General features: G+C 41.3%; 1 protein-coding gene across 3 annotated transcripts in view; it reads right to left on the bottom strand.

Annotated features, from left to right (window-relative positions):
- PATJ (PATJ crumbs cell polarity complex component) overlaps positions 1 to 22943 on the bottom strand; it is a 325916-nt gene that overhangs the window by 164057 nt on the left and 138916 nt on the right. For 2 of the 3 annotated variants that reach the window (XM_072649698.1, XM_072649701.1), the window contains 4 exons: positions 19298 to 19475; positions 16463 to 16573; positions 14294 to 14371; positions 6599 to 6701 (listed from right to left, as the gene is read on the bottom strand). In XM_072649698.1, the coding sequence (XP_072505799.1) occupies positions 6599 to 6701; positions 14294 to 14371; positions 16463 to 16573; positions 19298 to 19475 (470 nt within the window). The remainder of the gene's footprint in view (positions 1 to 6598; positions 6702 to 14293; positions 14372 to 16462; positions 16574 to 19297; positions 19476 to 22943) is intronic. The other variant, XM_072649699.1, reaches the window with a different exon arrangement.

Below are 22943 nucleotides of genomic sequence, written 5' to 3'. Positions count from 1 at the left end.
TATGTTATTATTTTTTCCCTGCCTTTGTTGAAAAAAATTAGCAATAGTTTCTAGTATTCACATGAGACATAAGTGGAGAAGCAGAGTGGGGAAGGTAGGGGAGAATGTACCATGGGAAAAAATCTTGGCCTTCAAACTGGTAAGCTCTATGAAACTGGGCAGGAATCCGGGGCCTTGGCTTCTTCATATACAAAAGGAAGCGGCCAACCCAATGACCCCTGAGGACCATTCCAGCTCTAGAGTTGTGGTGAAGATAGAACTGATAAAGCAACTCCGAATTAATTGAGGCCAAAGAGAAGACCTCTGTTTGGCATTCAAAGGCCTTCCCAACCTAAACCTAGTCTCTTCCAAAGTATTTCTCCAGTTTTCTGACACTTTACTCCGCTCCACATAATCTCCATTGCAGCTTTCTGGTCAACCTGTGGTTTCTTTTTGTTTTTTTGGAGGCAAACAGGGCTAAGTGACTCACCCTGGGTCACACAGCTAGTAAGTGTTTTGATGGTGGATTTGAATTCAGGTCCTCCTGACTCCAGGGCCAATGCTCTATCTAATGTGTTACTCTCCTTATTCTGTGCCTTACTAGTTTCTGCTGTCAGTCATACCTAGAATACTCTCTCTCTTAGCTACTAGTTTCCCTGGTTTCAAAGTTACAGCTGAAATCCTTCATTAAGCAGCCACGGCTGCTTCCCTGCCCCAGCTGCTGATGACTTCCCACCCGAGGTTCCCTCCCATCTACTTGTTATGGATCTTTTGAGTACGTATTTACCCGCATGCCACCTCCCTAGGTAGAATGCAGACTCTGTAAGGAGAGGAGCAAGCTAGGGGGTCCGCTTGTAAGGCAAAGGCTTGGTCACAAATGGACTGACATGCCCAAGTCAAAAAGATGGACAAGGACACAGGTCACTGAAGGCCCAGGGCCTTTCCCACAGCACAGACTGGAATGGGACACTGTCAATTGAAATCTCCTGATTCTTGGAATAAATGCTCAGTGGGCAAAGAACTGAAAACATTTTGCTCTTCTGCTTTCCACTATGACCCAAGGTTTTGAAACTGATTTAAAATAAACAACAGAATTTTGGACTGAATGCCTAAAGTTCGTTCATGGTCAAGCCCTCCTCGGGAGTAATTTGGATCGGGCATTCGCCTTCAATCTCTCCCCTCAATTCATCCTTAATCTAACTGTCAAACTCATCCACCTAAATCACAGACCTGATCATGTCACCCACTCCTCCCTCTGCATGCTCTAGGGCCTCCCCTTTTCCTTTAACATAAAACACAGATTTCTCTGTTAGGTGTTATACATCCTCCCCACTCAGGCTTGAGCTCACAGTTTCAGAATTGTTTTAAATTACTCTCTTTCCCTTATTCTATGTTCCAACCAAATGGGATGACTTCCTGCTCTCCTAGACAGATCATTCAGTCTCCCACCTCCTTGCCTTTTTACAGGCTGCCTCTCATGCTGAGAATGCTGCTTCTTTAACTCTTCCTTATAGAACACTAAGGTCCTGTGAGACTCGATTCTTATGGAGAATCTTTTCAAAATTAAGGAGAGGTGTTACTCCTTTCTCCCTCTTGAAATTTTTATTTCAATGTTCACATTTTACACTTCAGTGGAAGGTAAGCTACTCCAGGACAAAGTTTTTTCTTTATATTCCCAGTTCCTTTGTAGCCCAGTGAGGCACAGAGAAAAGCTGGCCTCCAACTCAGGAAGACCTTGGGTCAAGCCCTGCCTTTGAGAGATGGAGTTTTGTTATCAAAGCAAGCCGGGAAACCTCCCAGTACAACAGGAAGTTTCCTAAGATTTCTATCACATCAGTGCAGTGAGTATCCACATGGAGACTTTCTGAAATGGAAGAAATCACAAGTGTAGACTTCAGTTCCATAGAGGAAAAAAATTCCAGTGCCTATTTATTAAGAAAGTGCACGATAAATGTTTGCTTAATTGAATTCAATTAATAATAATATTGTGAGTAAAGGAGTTTTCTGACATGCTTTCTTCAAGTGACAGATTTCTGGGTGCATGTCAGAATATAAATAAGTATCATTTGTTTCCTCTCCATGATCTTACACATTTTAAAGTAAGTCTACTAGATTGCTTATTACCATAAGGCTACGACTGGGTTTTTGGGAAGTCTGACTTAAAAAAAAATTTTTTTAATGATTTAAAAATCAGTAGACACTAATAAGGTTGTTCTTGGGTCACAAAGCCAATGTAAAGACAACCAAAGGTCAGGTTATAATGGAAAATCTGAAAATCTCCCCTTGGGAAGAACCAACATTGGTTCCTTCTCATTTTTCTTGGTTGTGTTCCCCCTCCCCGTTACATTTTGAGGACCACAGATTCTTAGCACTAGGGCCAAAGGCCACCTCTCATTTTGGGGATGAGGAATATGAGAGGGGAAGTCGTGACCAAGATTATGCACTTATAAACATCAGAGGAAAGATTTCTCCCCAGATCCTTCAATTGAGCCTTGGCATGAATCAAAGTCATCTTAGACTTAGGCATTCGATTTTTTCTACTTGTTGTCCCCAAGGGGAAAAGGATCAAAGACTGGAATTTGTAAGGAGGGAATTCGCTACTAAATAGAAGGAAAATGTTCCTAACAACTGGAGTTGTCCAAAAAGAGGAATAAGTTGCTGTGGGAGGCAGCGAATTTCCCATCCCAGGAAGACTTCCTCCAAAGGACAGATAACTTATCATGCATGTGGGTAAGAGGATGTCTACTGAAAATTAGACACAAAGCTGACCTCTGAGATAATTTCTGTCTCTGAGATTCTTGGTGATCTTGGGAAATGAAGCAATGTCATACTCAGTGACCTAAGGTCCCCTCCTTTATCCAGGCTCTCCCTTCTCTCATTCTGGATTATGAGCTGCTCCCATTACTCACCCCCAAACCCTCTTACCTTATGAAGGCACATCTCCTCCCTTTTCCTTTCACAAACCAATGACAATTCCTTTTTCTGAGTTTCCACTTATGTTGGGTCATCATTCATGATGTTCTGGTTGAGTCATTTCAGTCATGTCCAACTCTTCATGACCCCATTTGGGGTTTTCCTGGCAAAGATACTGGAGTGGTTTGCCATTTGCTTCTCCAGTTCATTTTTCAGATGAGGAAACTGAGGCCAACAGGGTGAAATGACTTGCCTAGGGTCACACAGCCAGTAAGCATCTGAGTCCGGATTTGAACTCAGAAAGGTGAGTTTTCCTGATTCTACAGCCAGTGTTCTATCCACTGTGCCACCTAACTGTGGGAGCCCATACTCTAAGGTCCTCCACACTTCTCCCTGGAGAGTCTCTCAGTGATCTCATCAGCTCACACAGATTTAATTGTAACCTCTCTGTTCATGATTGTCACATGAATATCAGCAGAACCAAAATGAGTTTGTTAAACTTTAAAAAGTATTTTACAAATATTATCTCACAACAATCTTGAGGGTTATGTCTATTTTACAGATGAGGAAACTGAGTGCAAGAGATTTAAATGACTTGCCCAGAACCACTCAGCTAGTAAGGGTCTGAGGAAGGATTTGAACTCAGATCTTCCTGACTCCAGCCTGACAGTGCCATCCTGGGTGCCAGTTCTTCATGACCACTGCATATTTCCCCTCTGAAATTGGGAGCCCCATTGGCAACTCAAACTCTACATGTTCAAACAAAATTTGCAACCTTTCCCCCCAAAACTGATCCCAAGTTACTGTTGTTACTATCAAGGGCACCGTCATCACCCAGGAAGATGCTGCCTAGTGAATGCCTCTGTAGATGCTGCAACTTCAGTCACTGAAGACTGAAAAAGAAAGTTATCCTGGGCACTGCCAAATGCCTCAACCTCAGACAATGATGAAAATCAGTGGCAATGATATTAATGAAGATGCGTTATGCTCTGCTTTACTGCTAAATGCTAAGAAACATGGGGAGGAGATAGAGTCTTAACCAAAGAAGAGATAAAGGCATTACAGAAGATAAAGTACTACAGATAACTTTGACTGCCGCTGCCTAGACAAAATCAATGCACCTAAGAAAAGGAGTGGCCGAGTGTGGATCTTTATAACATATTTCTCTGATAAGGGTTTGGCATCTAAGACATAAGATAATTAAAATACATACATAGATATATTTACATGTGAACATGCACTCACACATTCTCTAATTGATAAATGGTCAAAGAATACGAACAAACAGCTCACAAAAGAACTGCAAGTTATTCACAACCACATAAAAATCATCTGGATCACGAGTAATAGGGACAATGTAATTCAATAACCCTAAGGTTCCCCCTAACACACTGCAAATCAGAGAAATGACAAAATTGGCAGGTCAATGTTGGAGCGGTTGTGGGAACACAGGTACATGAACATATTACCAAGAGAGTTATGAAAGAGTACAAGTATTTCCGAAAGCAATTTGGAATTACGCAAATAAAATGATTAAAATGTTCATATCTTTCAAAACAGAAATTCCATTACTGGGCTTATACCACAAGGAAGCTATCGATAAGAAAAAAGTGCCCATATACTAAAAAATATTCATAGCAGCATTTTTTGGTGATGCCCATTGATTGGGAGAATGGCTGAAGAAAACGTGGTCCACAGATGTAATAAAATATTACTTACTGTAAGAAGTAATGCATGCGATGAGTACATCGAAGCATAGAAAGACCTATGTGAACTGGTGCAGCAGGTAATGACATTCTCTACGTGAATCATGCAGTCCTCTACTGGCACCTCTCTCATGTGTTCATCATGGAACACTGTCTATTCCATTTGAGGTAGTGTTATGCCAAGGATAAATGGTACACTTAAAGTTGGGAAATGTGGGTTCAAATCCCAAGGTTGTCACTTAATGCCTCTATGACATTGCAAATCAAATCCAATCTGATAAACATTTACTATTTAAGAAGCTACATGGTAGAAAAGGTTGATAACATGGTGAATTGAAAAGCCAGGAAGTTCCTCTTCTGAAATATACTGAGCAAGTCATTTAAGGTTACTCTGTAAGACCTTTAGCTATAGAGATGCCAACCTGTACTGGTAGAAGAGCGTCCTCCCAGTGGAGGTGCCTATATTAATGATATCACGGATCCCAGCCTAATGTAACTAATTATACCACAGAAGAGCCTGTCCTAGGCTCTAGGGATACAAAGAGGAGCTCAATCATCTCATCAGAATAATGAGGGAGTTGGAATAAGGTGCCTTGTGCCTCTTATTCTACAATGCTGTCATTTTTGTGGCTGCCTCTCCCCGCCCCCTTCACTCCCCCAAGTTAGGCTATCAGCTTCACTAGGGAAGGGCTTGTGTCGTTTCTAATATGGTCTAGTATAGAGGGCAGCATAGAGATGATGATTAATAAATGTTTCTTGCATTATATTGTCAGGTGGCACCTTTTTCTTGTTTAAGAGCTCCTACATATTAGGAAATCATACTAAAACAAGCCTGCAATTTTTCAACCTAAGCTATCCGAGCATGTCAAAGGATAAAGGAATATTGACTTTCCTGGCTTCTAAAATATTAACTGTAACGTTCTAAACAAACAAAACAAATGTTGGCACATGGTTACAGGGGTATTGAGATCAGGGCTGCTCTGACCTCCAAGACCCAAATATTAGGGAAGTAATATAGTACAGAAGAAGACCACTAGACTGTGAGATAGATAGGGTTCCAGTCTCAACTATTAGCTAGTAGATGTATGACCTTAGTAAAGTCACTCTAACAACTTAGGTTCAGTTTACCCATCTATAAAATAAAGGATTTGGCCGAGACGATCTCAGATTTACCTATGATAAATAACCTGTGATGTCAGTAAATAGGACCACACAACTCTTTCCTCCTCTATATAATGAGGGGACTGAGGTAGATGATCCTACTATCTTTTTATAACTTCACATTTTGTAATTAATGTTTTCAGAATTTTTCTTTGCTCTCTTGAAGCATTTTTCCTCCAGATGTCTTCGTGTAGGCTATACAATGCAATGAGATGTTTTTAAAAGACCTTTGTAAACTTTAAAGCAATATAGAAATGTTGGCTATTTTCCATGTACATATTCTATGACTGATGCATCAACCTAGTGCTGTACGAGGTTTCCCCTCATCTAGTCAACTGAAGTAAAAACAAATTCCATTTTAGCCTAGATCATACATGATCACTCACTTAGGTCTGCTTTGGCTGATGAAAAACAAAGTAGCGAAATGTATCACAAGCCAAGGACAAAAGCATAGTCGGCTTATCTGTTCATTTGTGTCATCGAAACCAAAAATGCTTTCCACTCATTCAAAGAACGTGGAACCAGCTGGAACATATGGCTCACCTTTAGGATATTTTTTTTTTTTAGTTTAAAACTGTCATTCTGGAATTTGCCATTCCACATCAGGAATTTGAGGACAGGGAATATGTAAGAGACAGTGTGAGAATGTTTCCCAAATAGATGCACGCTTTTTATAACTCAAGAGAAAAATGTTAAAGAAAATAGAGTTTGGGCAATAAAAGTTACCTTTGATTAAGTGGTCAAAAACTTTATGTGTTCCCTCATTAATAATGAAAGTTTATCTTTTCAGTTATGACGGAAATACCAGTGTCCTTGCTGAGAATTAGAAAAGTACTCACCCTCAGTAAATCTGCTCTCTTCCTCTTCATCATCGTCACTGTCCTCGTCAGGGGCCCTGTAAGGGGGGGGCAGTTTCATAGGAAGGGGTGCACCACTCTTTCTCTGCAGGGTATAAGAAGGAGGGAAGAGTTAACTATTAGCTTTCTCTTCTTCATGGTAAATGACAAGCTGGACGTAAGCAGAAATTACCAAGAGGACTGGCAAAAACCAAATGGTAACATACGCTCTCTCTGATCTCAGGAACTGAGCAGGTTGGTCAATGTCAACCATTCCCTTCTAGCCATATTCCTCAAGTGAGAAGATTATGCAACAGCCAAGGGTCAGCAGTGGAATCAGGAATTAGAAACCATAAGAGACCACTCTGTGGTTCCTTGTTTTAACCAAAAGATCATATTACTTCCCCAAAGAGGAAAGGGCCCCCCTATCCACATGCCACTTTCAGGCTTAACATACAATGAATCACATTAGATATTGACCCCCCAAAACAATCAAACCCCAAATTCAAAATCAGAGATATATACTTCTTTAAAAATGCAACTAAAATGAAATAAATCCAAATGGATGACAGAAATTGGCCTTTCACTTACAAGAGTAACAGAGTTTCTTTTTTTAAAGTTGCCAGAGCTCGTAAGAAACAGTGGAAATTATAGCCATCGAACTCCAGGTATACCGCTGACCCATGGCTTGGCCTTTGTTTATCTTTCCAAATATCACCAAAGTTAGGAATTTTCCCTTACTATGAGAATTTCAGAACATCTCATGCATTCACTGTCTCTGCTAAAAAGCCATTTCATGGTATACAAAGTACCCTAGACCGAAAAAAGTCAATTAAGAGACAAGAAAACTTATGGCAAGATTACCTTATCTGTGTACTCACAGTTCTTTCGATATCGGGGAAAAAAAAACAACATGCTAACTCTCTAGGAGAGGATGAGGCAGCTAAAGAGAGAGAGCAGGGAGGTCTAGGCAATCCATAAATCTCCAAGTAACTGGATTCCGGCTTGTTCAGATACAAGATTTCCCTTCTTATATTCAATTAGGTTTCAAAGAACAAAGTGGCTAAGAGCAGGAAGCACTTTAGTCAGCTGAGAATAACTGGTCTGTGATTATAGTGAATCTGAAAGGATGCTGTCCCAATGGCAGGGAACTGGTATTTGGAAGGCAAGCATTAAATGAAATCAAAATGATCCATTCATTCCAAAAACATTTACTAAGGGTCTGTCATGAGCCAGGGGTTGTGTTAGGCATTTAGGTTACAAAGGCAAATTGAGACAAGTCTATCCCAGCTCAAGTGGGCCACATTCTACAGAGAGAAGAGGGGAATAACATGGACCCAGAAAGGTAAAGACAAAATACGCGTGAGGTAAATGAACAGTAATTTTGGAGGAAAGATGCTGAGCTGAGCCTTCAAGGGACCATGAGATCATAACAGGCAGAGGCAGAAGAAAGAGCACCTAATTCCAAGACATGAACAGATGCAAAATGAAAGGAGCAGAACCAGAAGAATTTCCACAACTCTATTGCAAAGGTAAACAACTCAAAGACTTAGGATTTCTGCTCAACACAATGACCAAGCACAAACCCAAAGGACTCACAGTGGAATCTGCTCCCAATCTACAGATATAGAGTTGATGGACTCAGAGGGAAAACTGAAGCCTCTTTTTGATGGGGGGCGAGGGGGGATACAGGGGGGAAGAGAAGGAGGAAGACGAGGCTAACATAGTTTATACCAAGATTTGTTTTTCTTGCCTTCATGATGAGTTGGGGAGGAGAAGATGGAGAAAATTCAAAATAGAAAATAAAACATAGCTGAATTAAAAAACAATATCAACCCAAAACAAATATAGGACACCAGCTGTGTAACAGTGTGGAGATGAAGTGGTGTGTATGACCTACAGCCAGTAAGACAACTTGAATGGAGAGAGAATGTCTATGTCTGGGAATAGAGAGAGAGGAAATTTGAGTCAGCCTGGAAAAATAAGATGAAATCACACCAAATATAAGAATTCATATTTTATCCTAGAGGCACAGGGAGTCAGTGAAGAACCGTCCTCAGCAGGGGAATGAAATGATTGGTTAAGGCACTGCAAAGAGCCACATGGTGCATTTGAGAGGGGCAGGCAGCGCCATCAATCAGAAAGCGATTGCAACAGTTAACCTGAGAAGCAAGGAGGGCTTTTGTGGGTGAGTTGGGAGTTTGTATTTTGGGGGAGAGGAAGGCTCGATTTTTTTTTTCTTTTTTTACTGTAGGAAGCTCCTTCTAACATTAATTTGATCTATTTGGTAACTTACAAATTTGGAAAGATCTGTCTAGGATACAATGAATGAATGAAAGGAAAAGCGCTAATTAATCACTTACAATGTCTCAGGCACTATTATAGGGATGCCATGACATCATGCTGCCTCTTGTTACATCTGATGAATTAAATTAAAAAATTCAGACTCATCAGGCAACGGCCAGAGGTGTTTACCCTGGAATGGACTGCTAAGTACTTAGGCACGTGTGCAGACACACTGGGCTATCAGAAATGGGAGTGCACTGACTGAAACAGTGACTGCAAACTGCAAAGCTTTGCACAAGACTGAATATTGCTAATGGAGCCCTGGGTCCTTGGTCCAAAGGAGGAGCAGTCAGGAATCATGCATAATGGAACAGCTTCATGCTCACATGGACTTCACAGAAGAGAATTTAAACTTTGATCTTTGCAGAAATCCCTGATGAGTTTCCACTTGCGCAGTACTGGATTCTCAGTGTCTGCCCAGTTTTCACTTAGATCAGGGGCATACTTATAGATTTCAATGTAAGGACACTTGAACGACCATTTGAACGACTCTCTTGCAGAGAGGACCATTTCCAAAAAAAAAATTAACGAAGAGGGCCAACACAGATATGGATCTCAATCAGGGGATGAGTGCCTGCAAAAATGAAGGACGGAAGCTTGGTGGGCAGGATCAAATGAAACAAGAGAGGAAGAAATGGAGGAACTGAATGAATGAGGGAGAATGAGAGGAAAAAAGATGATGGAAAGATAAAAGAGAGCCACAAGGAAGGAAAACAAGAAGAAAGGCAGGAAAGGAAAGAGGGATAGAAAGAGGAAGAAAAGGAGAGAAGAGACAGAGAGGGAAGGAGAGGGGAAAGCAAGAAAAAAAGAACGGAAAAAGGGAAAAGGAAGGGAAAGAAGGAAGAATGGGATAGAAGAGCCACAAATAACCTTAGAGGCCACACAGCCCAACCACTTAATGAGGAAACTGGCTTCAAGGAGCCTAGATTCATTAAAATGTAGATGAAATTATTTACTTAATTAATGAAGAATTAGATTAAATCTAAAAGGAAGAGATAACACCTAAAGGGAAGTTGGGAGTGGGAACATGGAAGGAAGAGAGTACCTGCAAAAAGGCAAGGTTTTCATATTGATGGGAAGTGGCATGTGGGGTGAATTATGGGCAAGATAGGGTGAAAAGTTAGCCATAAATGCCCAGAATGCCAGGGAACAAAGTCTGGGTTCAAGGAGGAGCAGGAGGATGGCCAAAATGTAGGTAGGAGGAGAGGCTGATAGAGAAAGGGGCTCTTGGCTCCAAGGTCAGCATTGTATCTACCACCCTCCCACGGTCCCTTCACAAGTTCTCCAAGATGAAGAACAATGCTTTATTTATATCTAACCAAATTCATAAAAATTATTTAGCAAGGCCAGGATCCCAGAACAGGTGAAACAGCATCACACAGCAGAAAGGATTCATTGTCTCTTGAATCAGCTGGCCTGGGTTCAAATCCCACCTCTGGGTGACCTCAGACAACTCATCTAAGCTACCTGGGCCTCAGTCGATATACCTGTAAAACAAGAGGACTGAAACAAAAAGGGCCCCAAGGTCACCACTCAACGGAGATCTGTGACCTCACAAATCACAGAATTTCAAGAACTAAAAGGGACGTTAGTGGTTACCCACTACTAAAGAATACGTTCAACAATAGCCCAATCAACAAATGGTCAAACGGTATGAGTAGGCATTTTTCAGATGAAGAAATTAAAGCTTTTTATGGTCCTATGAAAAAAATGCTTTAAATCACTATTGATTAGACAAACACAAATTAAAACAACTCTGAGGTACCACCTCATGTCATTCAAATGGGCTAATATGAGAAAAAAGGAAAATGTTGCATGTTGGAGCAGATGTGGGAAAATTGGAATACTAATACATTGTTGGTAGAGTTGTCAACTGATCTGGAGAGCAATTTGGAACTATGCCCAAAGGACTATAAAACTGCCTGCCCGTTGACATAGCAATATCACTCCTAGGGCTGTATCCCAAAGAGAGAGAGGGAAAAAAAAAGGAGATATGGGGGAAGGACCTACCTGTACAAAAACAGTTAGAGCAGCTTTTTTGTCTGGAAATTGCGGAGGTGCCCATCAGCTGGGGAGAAAGTCACATATAGACAGAGAAAAGTCTCCAGATGAACAAGACCTGACTTCCAAGTTCCACCTCTGACGCACGCTGACTTTTTTGCCCTCTGATTTAACCTTTCAAAGCCCCAGACAACCCTCTGAGATGACAGTACAGAACAGGTGCTGATCAGCATTGGGCTGGGGACTTTTCTTGCTGGGAGTTCCCTAGGTATTTCACCTATTGTATACACATACATGTATTTGTTTGCATAGGTACACACACAACCTAGAAGACCATGTGAATTCCAAACGGAAAAGTTCTCATTTTTAATTAACAGGTTAATTAATCAGGCTCAAGTTTCCTCTAAGTGGAAATACCTTTGCTTTCAAAGTCATTAAAAAAGGGGGTTTTACTCTTAAGTAACATTTTTAAGACATATCTAGAAATGCTGGAAGGGTCTCTGAGGAATGGCCAGACCAGCTATCTACGCACTCTAGCACCTTCCTCCAAAGGTCCTCTCCTTCAAAGCTGAGTTCATCGAATTCGTGAATTGTGGCCCAATACACATCTCGTCTGGTGAAGTGCCGATACGTTCATCCAACTTTCCAACTCAGAGCACAAACACGGTAGAACTACTTTTAAGAGCTCAGAGAGTCATTAGGCTGCTGACCCTGCCAAACAGTGAAATACAGCTGCTTCCACAGAGATTAAGGAATGCAGGAATCAAATGGACACTCTATAGGAAGCCATTCAGAAGTTATGAAAAATTAATAACAAAAGAAAAATCCTGAAGTCCCAGGGCATAACTTTCCCATTGCTATTACTGGAGGGATGAGGGTAGGTGAAAGCCCTGATAGCATTAACGATTTACACTTAGTCATCTTGGAAAGCTAATAAAATATCGAGTTTGCCTCTAATAGATGCTGACTGAAAAGCCCTTTCTTATCTGCACTGATGGACACACCTGAGGCCAAGACCACCTGTAACACTCCATCCCCAGGAGCCTCCTCATATTGGCAAAAGCACAACCCCTAACGCCTCTTCTGATTGGTCAGTTTGTCCACAGCCCCTCTATGGTAGCCATTTTCACCTTAACCTTTCTTCCCCACTACAACTTCTCCATTTGTCTCCGGGCCCCCCAAAGGCCCCTTACATCCCCCGGTCTTTTGAAATCTCTTGAATGTGTGTTCATCTTCCTTTAGAATGCAAATACCCTACAGGAGGCACTCTTTCTTTCTTCTCTTCTGTTTGTATTGTCTGAGGTTAGTACAATGGCACAAAGTAAACACTTAATAAATCCTCTGTCTCTGTCTGTCTTCCTTCCTTCCTTTTTTCCTTCTTTCCTTCCTATCAATCCATCCATCCATAGACATAACTGTTCATCTAAGAAAGCAAGTGATAGGTGGAAATTGCAAAGAGATAAGCTTAAACTTAACGTAAGGAAAATCTTCCCAACAATTAGAGAGAAAGAAAATTATAATGCTTTGCTTTGGAAACTAGTAATTTCCCCATCTTTGGAAGTCTTCAAACAGAGGCTGGAATGGCAGTTGGTGGAAAAAAATCACTAGATCTGGAGCTAGAGTTGAATTCAAATCCCAGTCCTGGTGGCTGAGAAAACTGGAGAGGAGTTGGGAGAGGGGGGCTAACCAACAACCAGATTTAGTGCATGACATCACAGATCATTCCAGTAAGGGCCATATGGATGGAACCTAGATGAAAGTCACTTACATGAAAAAATAGAGGAAAAGCAATGAAGATACTTTCACAACATTGATTAAGGGGAGAATCTGTAACCAAGCAAGAGATTAGGGATGATAAAAGAAAAAATAGACCATTATGACTGCAATAAATTGAGAAGCTTTCGAACTAGGAGGAGAAAGGAAAACTGTCAGTTTACAAAGGGAAAAATCTTTGCAACATATATTTGAATAAAAGTCTGATATCCAAGAGATATAGAGAATTAACATAAGTATATGACCAAAAACCATCTTCCAATAAATGAGTGGTAAAAACAAAAAAAGAAACTATGTCATACCCCAAAAGTAAGCTGTGCCTTTCCACTGACTGAGAAATATCACTTCTAAATCCACAATAAATCAAAGAGGAAAAGGACCTAAATGCATAAAAATCTCTTGTTGTAGAATTAAAAAATAGGAAATTAATAGGGTACCCACCAACTCATCAATGAGTCTCTGAACAAATGATGGCGAGTGTGTATGTGTGTGCGTGTGCGTGTTCTAAATGGAAGCTAGTTATCAGTGACGTTCAGATCTTTCTTGTATAGTTCTTCTGTATATTCCTGTCACTCCTTAATCTTCTTCTATTAAGTCCCTATCTTTTGTCTGTTATCCCATCCAAATATAAAAATTTTATATAAGTATACAAATTTTATATCTCCAAGTGATTGTACAGTACTTGAGGGAAGGGACGGAAGCAATAACTAGGGCAAACTGACTGGGAGATTGTCTCAGGGCAGTGAAATTTAGAGGTGTTTGATTAATGCATAGAAACCTTTAGTAGTATAGAAACAAATGTGTTCAGTACATAAATCTGAGTGAAAGACAGACAGAAGAGATCTAGAGAATGTTTTATATATTTATGATATGAGCTACATATTAGTGCATTGGTGAGCAAGAAGGTCCTTCACTGCATGGAGCTTACAATCTGATGACGAAAGGTAGCCCATTAAGGGATTCAGAGGGAGCTGACAGCACTTACAACCTATCAGATGTGTAAAAACCAATATACTTATTAGATAGATAGAGAGATCTGTAAAGAGTTAGACAGACACATTTGGAAAAAGAATGTTTTAGAGACTTACTGGAGGCCAATCACGGTGCTACAGGATAGAGATCCCAGCATCAGTTAGGAAGTTTCTTTATGGACTGTACATTCACGTGGGGGAGAAGGCCCAGAGAATAATTAGCCAAAACAGGAGTTACTATATGGCCCACTTCTTCTTCTAGGGGCCTCACACTAGTCACTCCCAGTGGACACTTCATGTACGCCAGGGTCTTCTTTCATCATAAGGAAAGTAAAGAACAAGGCTCATTCCCTGCCCCACCCCCTCTAAAATTGAATATTTCTGATGAAGTCAATTTAAATCTTGTTTCATGTTTCAGGTAAAACGACTATTAGGATGATTGTGGCAGGGCTCATATCTTACTTATCTCTGCCTGTCTCCTGAGAGCAGTTCCACATGGAGCAGTTTCTCCATAAATGTTTACTGTATGTTCTGATTCAGCGCATCAAGAATAAGAGTGAAAAGAAGAAATAAGGGCATCTCACTAAGAAAGGATGCCAACAATCACCTTTTCTTTCCTATCTTCTTTTTCTTGGTCCTGGGTTTTGAGAGGATGGCTGGTCTTGGAAGTCACAGGAGGGATTACCTGTCCCCCCACACCCAAAGGAAAAAACAGTATTACATTTCAAACAATTATCTAATACTACTCTGTGAGATTTATGAGTAATCCTTCTATGAAATTTATGGGAAATGTTCTCTGATGCATAAGTGAAGTAACTCAGTGGATTCACTTAAAAATGTAACGCACAAGAAAGATGATGGTTGAGGATAAATACAGCTCAGGAAATGCTACAGCTCATTATGGACTATAACAATATTGAGATTGCTTAGATCATTCAGAGAACTCTATTTCACAGAAACGAAAATTAGTGTGCATCTCTGGAGCTGAAATGTGGTTGGAGAGAGAACAAAACAGGCACAGAGGGTCAAGGATGGTGTTTAGGTTCTGCCCCAAATCTCATTTTGTGATAAATAACTCCCAGGAGTAGTATCCAGGTCAGAAATCAATAGCTAAGAAGGTAAGATAAAGGCATTTAATTTGCTAGAACACTGTTAAAACATTTCTAACAAAAATGGTGCCACGTAGAAATGAACCTGAACCACACAGGCCCAGCACTAACTGGGAGCTAAAAGCATGAGAATTAAAGGGAGGAAAGAACCACAGAACATCAGGAAGAAGAGATTTCCAAAGGAACTTGGACTTAAATTCCTTTGATTGCAGGCATACTGTCCCCAGTGCCCAAAGGGGTCCATAATATCTTGGAAGAGCTTGAGGTCTTAGGAACTCCCAACACATCCTATACCAGTGTCTCTGCTATTCCCAAGCATAGCTCCTAGTTCAGCCTTCTAGGCTAATCCTTCATAAATGGAACCAGGATAAACCATGTTGATACTTCAGCTTTGCCAGCTTGGAATTTCTACTCCTCAATTTCCATGTTTATAAACAGACCTTAAAGCAATTTATTTTCTTACCTCATAAGAGATTTAATAAAACAAAAAAGTTTGAAGGTAACTCAGACAATTAAAGTATAAGGGCCTTGAGATAAGTGGAAGAAACTGGAAATATTTATTGTAGCAAAAAGGGGACTTAGGGAGCAAGTACTGGAAGGCTGTCATGTGAAAGCAGGTTACTTCGCCCCAGAGGGAAGAACTGGGCACCACAGTTGGGAATTGCAAAAGGGGTAAATTGAAGCTGGATGTAAAGAAAAGCTTGAAACAATGAGAGATGTCCCAAATTTAAATGGGCTGCATGAGGCACAGATTATTGTTCCTCACTGGACAGTTCTCTGGGCAGGAAGGAAAAAATAAAATAAATACGCATAGCTCTTGTTAAGTGCCAGGTGCTATGCTAAGCCACAGTGACCAAAGAGCGTCCATTATGAAGCAGAAGGGATTCCTGGACCCATGTGGCTTGAAACATATGAACTCTTAGGCCCTTCTTAACTCTAAGATGCTGTAATTCTCACCCCTTGGTGTCCCTATGATAATGGAGTCACATTATCAACATTGGAGGGACTTCAGAGCCCATTTACCATATGCTCCTCATTATTCAGAAGAGGAAACTGAGCTCTACAGAGGTGAAATGACTGGTCTGATGGCACAAGGCTAGGAAGTGGCAAAGGCTGGTACAAGGTCAAAGATTTTGTACAAGATCTAGCGTTGCAAGGGACCTCAATGGTCATCTTATTCAATACTCTCACTTTGTAGATAAGGAAACTGAGGTCCACCAGAATGGAGTGATTGTCACATATGGGAATAAACAAGAAAACCTGAACTGGAGGCAAGGTCCTCTGACTTCAAATGTAGGGCTCTTTTCACTACAATGCACTGGAAAGTTACAGACTCTGAAATCACTAATCACAACCTCTCGGGGTTTGGCAGATCCAGCTAGCACTTACACAGTTCAGTTACACAGTAAGTGAAATTTAAGCTGTGAAACCATCCTCCTTTCAAAAGAAAGAGATCTGTTTTGGAATCACTGAATGACAAGAATGAGTTGGCTTAGGTCAGACCATTAAGCCTCTAAGTTAAAGGCAGGGTAGAATTAATGTCCACGTTCCTGAAATTGGGCTAGAAGGTGTAAGGAACAAGTCCTGGCTAAAAGAGAGCAGAGACCACAGGAAAACGAAGGATTCCAAAAATGTTTGAAAGATGTTTAATGCCTAAGACAGCTTACCCTTGGTGTGGATGACAAGCTCTGCACGACAAAAACAACTGGATTTCCAGCACTCTTGATGGCTTCAACAGCTTCCTGGTGTGTTGCATTTTGCAAATCCACACCTGAAACCTGAAAAACACAAATGACTGACCATATTTCCACAGGTGTTTGGTGGATTTCATAGATGAAGACAACAGTTCCTGTGAGTGTTCCAGCCAGGAGATCAGGGACATGGAACAAGTCCACAGCCGATAAAAATTAATTTTGCCAAATTTAACATGGCACAAAATCATTTTTGAAAGAAATGTCAACATTTTAAAATGTTGAAAAATAGATGTTGGTTAATGAGATATCAAGTTTGTAGGACAGCATGGCAGGGGGACAGCCTTTGATCAAGCCATCATCATAACCACACAACTGAAATAACAACAAAAGCTATCCCTGGACTTAAAAAATGTCACATGGGACACATGACAAGTGAACATGCCTACCGGACTGGACCCAGGATTTCATTAATACAGGCAAATCTCTTTGCCAAGATAGGGCAACATTTTCTCTAGAATGCATAGCCCCTCTGCTGTATCTTGTTACAAACGTATGCAAAAAATTTATTCAACATGTATTGAATATCTCTTCAACATATCTACAAAATATTGAAAATATATTGAATATATTGAAGAGATGTAGAGGAAATATTCAATATGTAATGAATATATTCAATATATCAACAGATTCTATATATAGATATGAGAGTATCCAATTGTTTCTCAGTCATGCCTGAGTCTTCATAAGCCTGTTTGGATTTTCATAGCAAAGGTACTAGAGTGGTTTCCTTCTCCGGCTCATTTTACAGATGAGGAAACTTCAGCAAACAGGGTTAATTAAGTGACTTGCCCAGGGTCACAGGGCATCTGAGGCCAGAAACAAACCCAGGAAGACAAGTCTTTCTAATTCCAGGCCCAGCATTCTATCCCCTGTATCACTCTATCCACCTAAATGCCCAATTGCCCAAAACACTGAAAATATAATTGTTATTATATGCATATATAATTAAGAAACTTCATATAAGGGGACAAGTGGGGTGGGGGGGATAATAGAAGGGAGGGCAAATGGGAGGAGGGAGTAATAAGAAGTAAATACTTTTGAGAAGGGACAAGGTCATAAGAGAGAATAGAAGAAATGGGGAGCAGGATGGAGGGAAATATAGTTAGTCTTACACAACATGACTATTATGGAAGTCTTTTGCAAAGCTACACATATATAGCTTATATTGAATTGCTTGCCTTCTCAATGGGGATGGGTGGGAACGAAGGAAGGGAGAGAAGTTGAAATTCAAAGTATTAGAAATGAATGTTGAGAATTGTTACTGCATATAACTGGGAAATAAGAAATATAGGTAATGGGGTATAGAAATCTATCTTGTCCTACAAGAAAAGAGAGAAGATGGGGATAAGGGAAGGGAGGGGTGTAATAGAAGAGAGGGCACATTGAGGGAAGGGGCAATCAAAATGTAAGGCGTTATAGGGTGGGGGGAGGGGAGAGATGGGGAGAAAATTTGGAACTCAAAATTTTGTGGCTATGAATGTTGAAAACTAAAAATAAATAAATTTTTAAAAAATAAAAAAATTTACAAATTGAAACTACAAAAAAAGAAACTTCATATAATATGTATGAATACATGATACATATATATTCATATAAAAATTAAATAAATTTTAATTTTTATTTAAATTTTTATTTAAATTTAATTTTAATAAATAAAAAATTAAATATTCATATTTTTAAAAAGAAACTTCATATAAATCCCCCTGGATTTAGAGGGGACCTTAGAAATATCACATGACATTCATTTCAACTGGGATTCAAGATAGTTGGGGCAAGAGTTGGTGGGATTTTGAGTCAGAAGAGACAGTGCCAGCCACACAAGAATGACAGCCTCAAAAATGGCTGTTATTCCATTCATTAAGAGCTCATTTACCTCCTCCTCCATACTAAGCATTGAGCTGGAGATAAAAAGATAACAATGAAAGCAATTATTCAATTAACAGATGAAAAATCTGAGGTTCAGAGAGGCATAGGAATTTGCCATGGCCACAGAGTGAGTGAATGGAAGAGAAGGGCCCATTGTAACAGTAATGTACCTGAAAAACAGTCAGGACAAGGTGGCCTCCAAGGTCCCTTCCAATTCCTGGACCTTGTGAATTTGACCATTCTAATCTAGACAACCCAAGAGGGATAGAAAGAAGGCATCTCAATGCTAGTTCAAAGGCAGCCAGAAAGACAACCTGCCTCCGGCCAAATGAGGAAAAAGTTTCTTCAAGGACACAAAAAGGCAAGGCAGGACTTCCAAGAAGGCAGAGGCCTGAGATGGTCACTCCTAATAAACACAATGCGAAGGGGGCTTACAGTGAGGGGCTGCAAGGTAGGACATGCCCCTTAAATTTCAGGCCCACACCCTCAAAGCCCGATATCTGTAATGTTCATCAGAAAAGCATGAAGTCTTAGATTCCCAGGGGCCAATGCCTCAGTCCAGACAAGAACGGGGCTCTCGCTGGCATGTCGGCTTCAAATTTAGAAATTTGTGAAAGACTGTGGGAGAAGCGTGATTCCCACCATCTGTCTCATTTTGTAAAAAAGTCCTTTTAAAATCTGTTTCTTTTTTTCCTTTTCTTTGTGGTGACACAACGCAGCCTTGTCCAACTGTGGCTCTGGTAACCAAACGAGGGTCTTTGGGAAGAATCAAAGACACAAAGCACACACAGGCCTTATCCCTGTGTTCCCCCCTACTCCACCCTCCCCAACCGGCCAGTGTCATGATATCTGTATATTTCAGCAAGATGCTATTTTTTTTACCTCTAGGATTTTGTCTCCAGTTTTAAGAGCCTTGGTTCTTCCCGCTGGGCTGTCCTCTAAGACCTGCTTGATAAAAATGCCTTTCAGTTCCTCTCCATTCTTCAGGCGTTTGATCACCGTCTGCCCACCCACGATACTGATCCCAAGAGACTCATGGGCTTCTCGCACAATCTCCACACTGCACAAGAACAAACAAACATCATGCTTTTCATAGCTCTGGAAGAATCTCACTGAATTCACAGATGCTGGGCCTCCCTGTGTGCTTGGGATAAGAGAGAATCACCATTTAGATCCACCAAGTCCAAGCCTTCACAGAGTTTACCATCTAGTCATGGCATGAAGGCAAAACAACAACGAGCATTTTCATAGCTCCTTAAGCTTTGCTAAGAGCCTTTTGGAAGTGGACAGGATCCCTGGAAGGCAGGTGCCAGTATTATAGTCATTTTAAACTGAGTGGTTAAGTGACTTCATATAGGTCCCAAGCATGGAACCCAAATGTTTTCGTCTCCCAGACTTTACCCAACACCCTCATTTCAACTGAGGCATAGCCCCTCAGGACCAAGGAGGTGAAAAGTCCCACTCAAAACCTAATTCCATTTCTTTTTTTTTCTTTTTATACTTAATAATATTTTCCCCCCAATTACATGTAAAAATAGTTTTCAACATTCATTTTTGAAAGATGAATTCCAAATTTTTCTCCCTCCCCACAACAGTAGGCAATCTGATACAGGTTTAAAAAGCACGATCATGTGAAACGTATTTCCATACCTAATTTCATTTCTAACCTCAGTCCAGCCACAACTGAATACAAAGCATTGTATTCAGTTCACATATTTTGGAACAATATTAGCTGAGAGCATGGGCAGAACAGGGTGACCCACACAACTAAGTATTCCCATAACACATTTAGACCTTTAAGGGATCTGAACTGGATAACTCTGGGCAAGAGAAGAGAAGGTTTAAGGAGAAAAGAAGAGCTGTTCTGGGGTATTTGGAGGGCTATCCCAAGGAATAAGCATTAAATACAAGAACAAGAAAGCTGAAGATTACTGCAAAGAAAGTTGACTGAGAAATGTTCATGAACCACCTATTATATCAAGACACTGGGCTCAGGAACCAAAGCACACAGTTCTGGGCACCCTGGTCTAGAAAGTACACTGTGAATGGTCAAAGAAAGCTATCCAAGATGGCCACCAGCCCTAAGCTCATAACATGGGACTGGCTGAAGGTTTTGAAGATGTTGAGCCTCCAGAGGAGAAAATGCAAGTATTTAAAGAGTTACTGTGTAGAAAAGGGAATGGACTTATTCCGTTTGGCCCAAGAGAACAAAACCAGGAGCTCAGGGGGTGAAAGTAGAAAGTAGAACACCAAGACTTGTCAGAGAAACTTTCCCCAACAACCAGGAAATGCAAAGACTTTGGCCCAAGAGAACAAAACCAGGAGCTCAGGGGGTGAAAGTAGAAAGTAGAACACCAAGACTTGTCAGAGAAACTTTCCCCAACAACCAGGAAATGCAAAGACTTGCCTTGGGATTTACTGAAGCTTCATGTTAGGCTCCTGGCATTGCAGGCAGGGAGAGAAAACTTTGAGTATGAGCAGTCATGAGTTAAGTGTGAGTTAATGAGTACATTCGTTATGATATTCATATTATCATTAAGAACGGGGATAAGCTAAAAGCTAGAATGAGGAGGGCGAACAAGATGCTGAGGGGTCACAGGGGAATCGATGAATCAGCACTTCTTAAGGGCTTGTGCTGAGGTTACAAAGCCAAGAGAAAGTCCCTGCCCACAAGGTGCATGCAGTGGACAGTGGAGAGAACATGTGGAGCATATCTGGGCTTAGGTTTACATGTAACATCAATAGAGAGAAAGCTGCAGGGTCAAAAGAGGGCCAGGGGCTGTGCTGAGCACTGGGGATACAAGTACAAATAAAAACAAATAGCCTCTGTCCTCCAGGAGCACAGAATCTACTGATGGGAGAGGACAAAAGGAAGCAGAACGTGGGGAAGGCATCGAGGAAGGGGGGACACAGAGGAAAGGAGCCAGGCCAGGGGCAGGAGAGAGAAGTCCAAAATCAATGGAGCTGCTGGGAAATGGGGAGAAGACTGTGCTGGCCCCCTCATTGATGGAGGCTGAAGTCAGAGAATCCAATTGGGGGGCAAAGGGTGCTGGGAGTAGCTGCAGGGACAGGGCACAGGAAAAAGCTTCAGGCATTTACAATGAGCTTTGAAGGCAGCCAGAAGTGAGGAAGGCTGGCATTCTAGACATGTGAGACAGCCTATGCAAAAGCCTGCAGAGAAGAGATGTGCATGTGTGTGCATGAAGAACACGGGGGGAGGGGGCACTCTGACTAGAGGGAAGGAAGCATGAAGTGGGGCAAAGTAGAACAAGCCTGAGAAAGAGTCAGGCTCTGAAGGCCACGCAGGGGCTCATAATAGACTGGAGCAGTAGCAGGCATTCAAGGCCCTTGGGTCCAAATGAAGGAATTATTCATATTTAACAATTATAATTTGGGGGGTGGTCTTCAGGACCTGGGATTTCATTGCTGAAGTTTTCTTTGTCAATGCCCATGGGCATCTGGGCAGTCTGGGGAGCACTGAGGTGTCAATTCACTTGCCTGGAGTCAAAAAGTCATTATATTTTGCAAGAGACAAATCCTGGCCTCTTTGATTTGGAGGCTGGCTCTCCATCCACTAGGCCATCCTTCCTCTCAGGTGTTATTAACCCAAAGAAGAGAAGGGATTTACATACATAGAGTCATACAGCAAGGATGTCTCCAGGAACCTGTAGATATGCCTGATGGGAAGGATGGCCCTATGCCCATGATGCCATGCTGTATCTCAGGTCTGATTACCCCAGTTTTGTAGATCAGGCAACTCAGAGGTTAAGTGTCCATCCATGATCACACAAGCAAACACAAAAGCTTCGTTCAAAGCTCATGGTAAATGGCACCTCCCACCTGATGCCTTTCCTGTTCCCTGGTCCCACCCAGCTGTCCCCAGTCCCCTCTGCTATCCTGACTGGACCTTCTGCTATGAGGGTGGAGCTATGGTGCCTACACTTAGGAAAGGGGCCCAGCACAGTTTTCTCATTTCCCCCCCATCTACATGGCTTTCAGATGTCTTTATCAGGCCTCAGGTCTGGATCCCTTCCTCCAATGCATGAATACAGTGCTTGTAAACCTTTGTTTTAGGAACATTTCATCCAGTAAGATTTCCACTGGCACCATATTTTTTTCTCTTTAAAAACACATCTCAATGGCATTAAGACTTCAGGTCACACAGAGAGGTCACGTGGGGGCATGAACTGTTTTACGTTGCTCCAGATGTCCAACATTCTGGCCACACCTGACCGGACTCTCTAATCAGAACAATGACTTGCTGACTAGGTCCTTCCCTGATGCCTTCCCCACTGCTGCCAGCATGGTCAGGGGTCAGACTAGAAGGGAGGGCATTAAAGAGTAGGGAAAAGATTGCTGGATTGAGTGTCAGAAGATCTGGGTTCATATCCAGCCTTTGATATTTAATTCCTGTGTGATCTTGAGAGAGCTACTTCAGAGTTTCCTCATCTATCAAATGAGGGGTCTGACTACATGGCCACTGAGGGACCATTAAGGTTATAATCTAGGATCCATGAAGTTACCTATG

The sequence above is a fragment of the Notamacropus eugenii genome, chromosome 2 (genome assembly GCF_028372415.1).
Source record: "Notamacropus eugenii isolate mMacEug1 chromosome 2, mMacEug1.pri_v2, whole genome shotgun sequence".
In the NCBI taxonomy this organism is placed as follows: Eukaryota; Metazoa; Chordata; class Mammalia; order Diprotodontia; family Macropodidae; genus Notamacropus; species Notamacropus eugenii.
The sequence above is the reverse complement of the archived record's forward strand: the minus strand, read 5'-3'. Positions and strand labels throughout refer to the sequence as shown.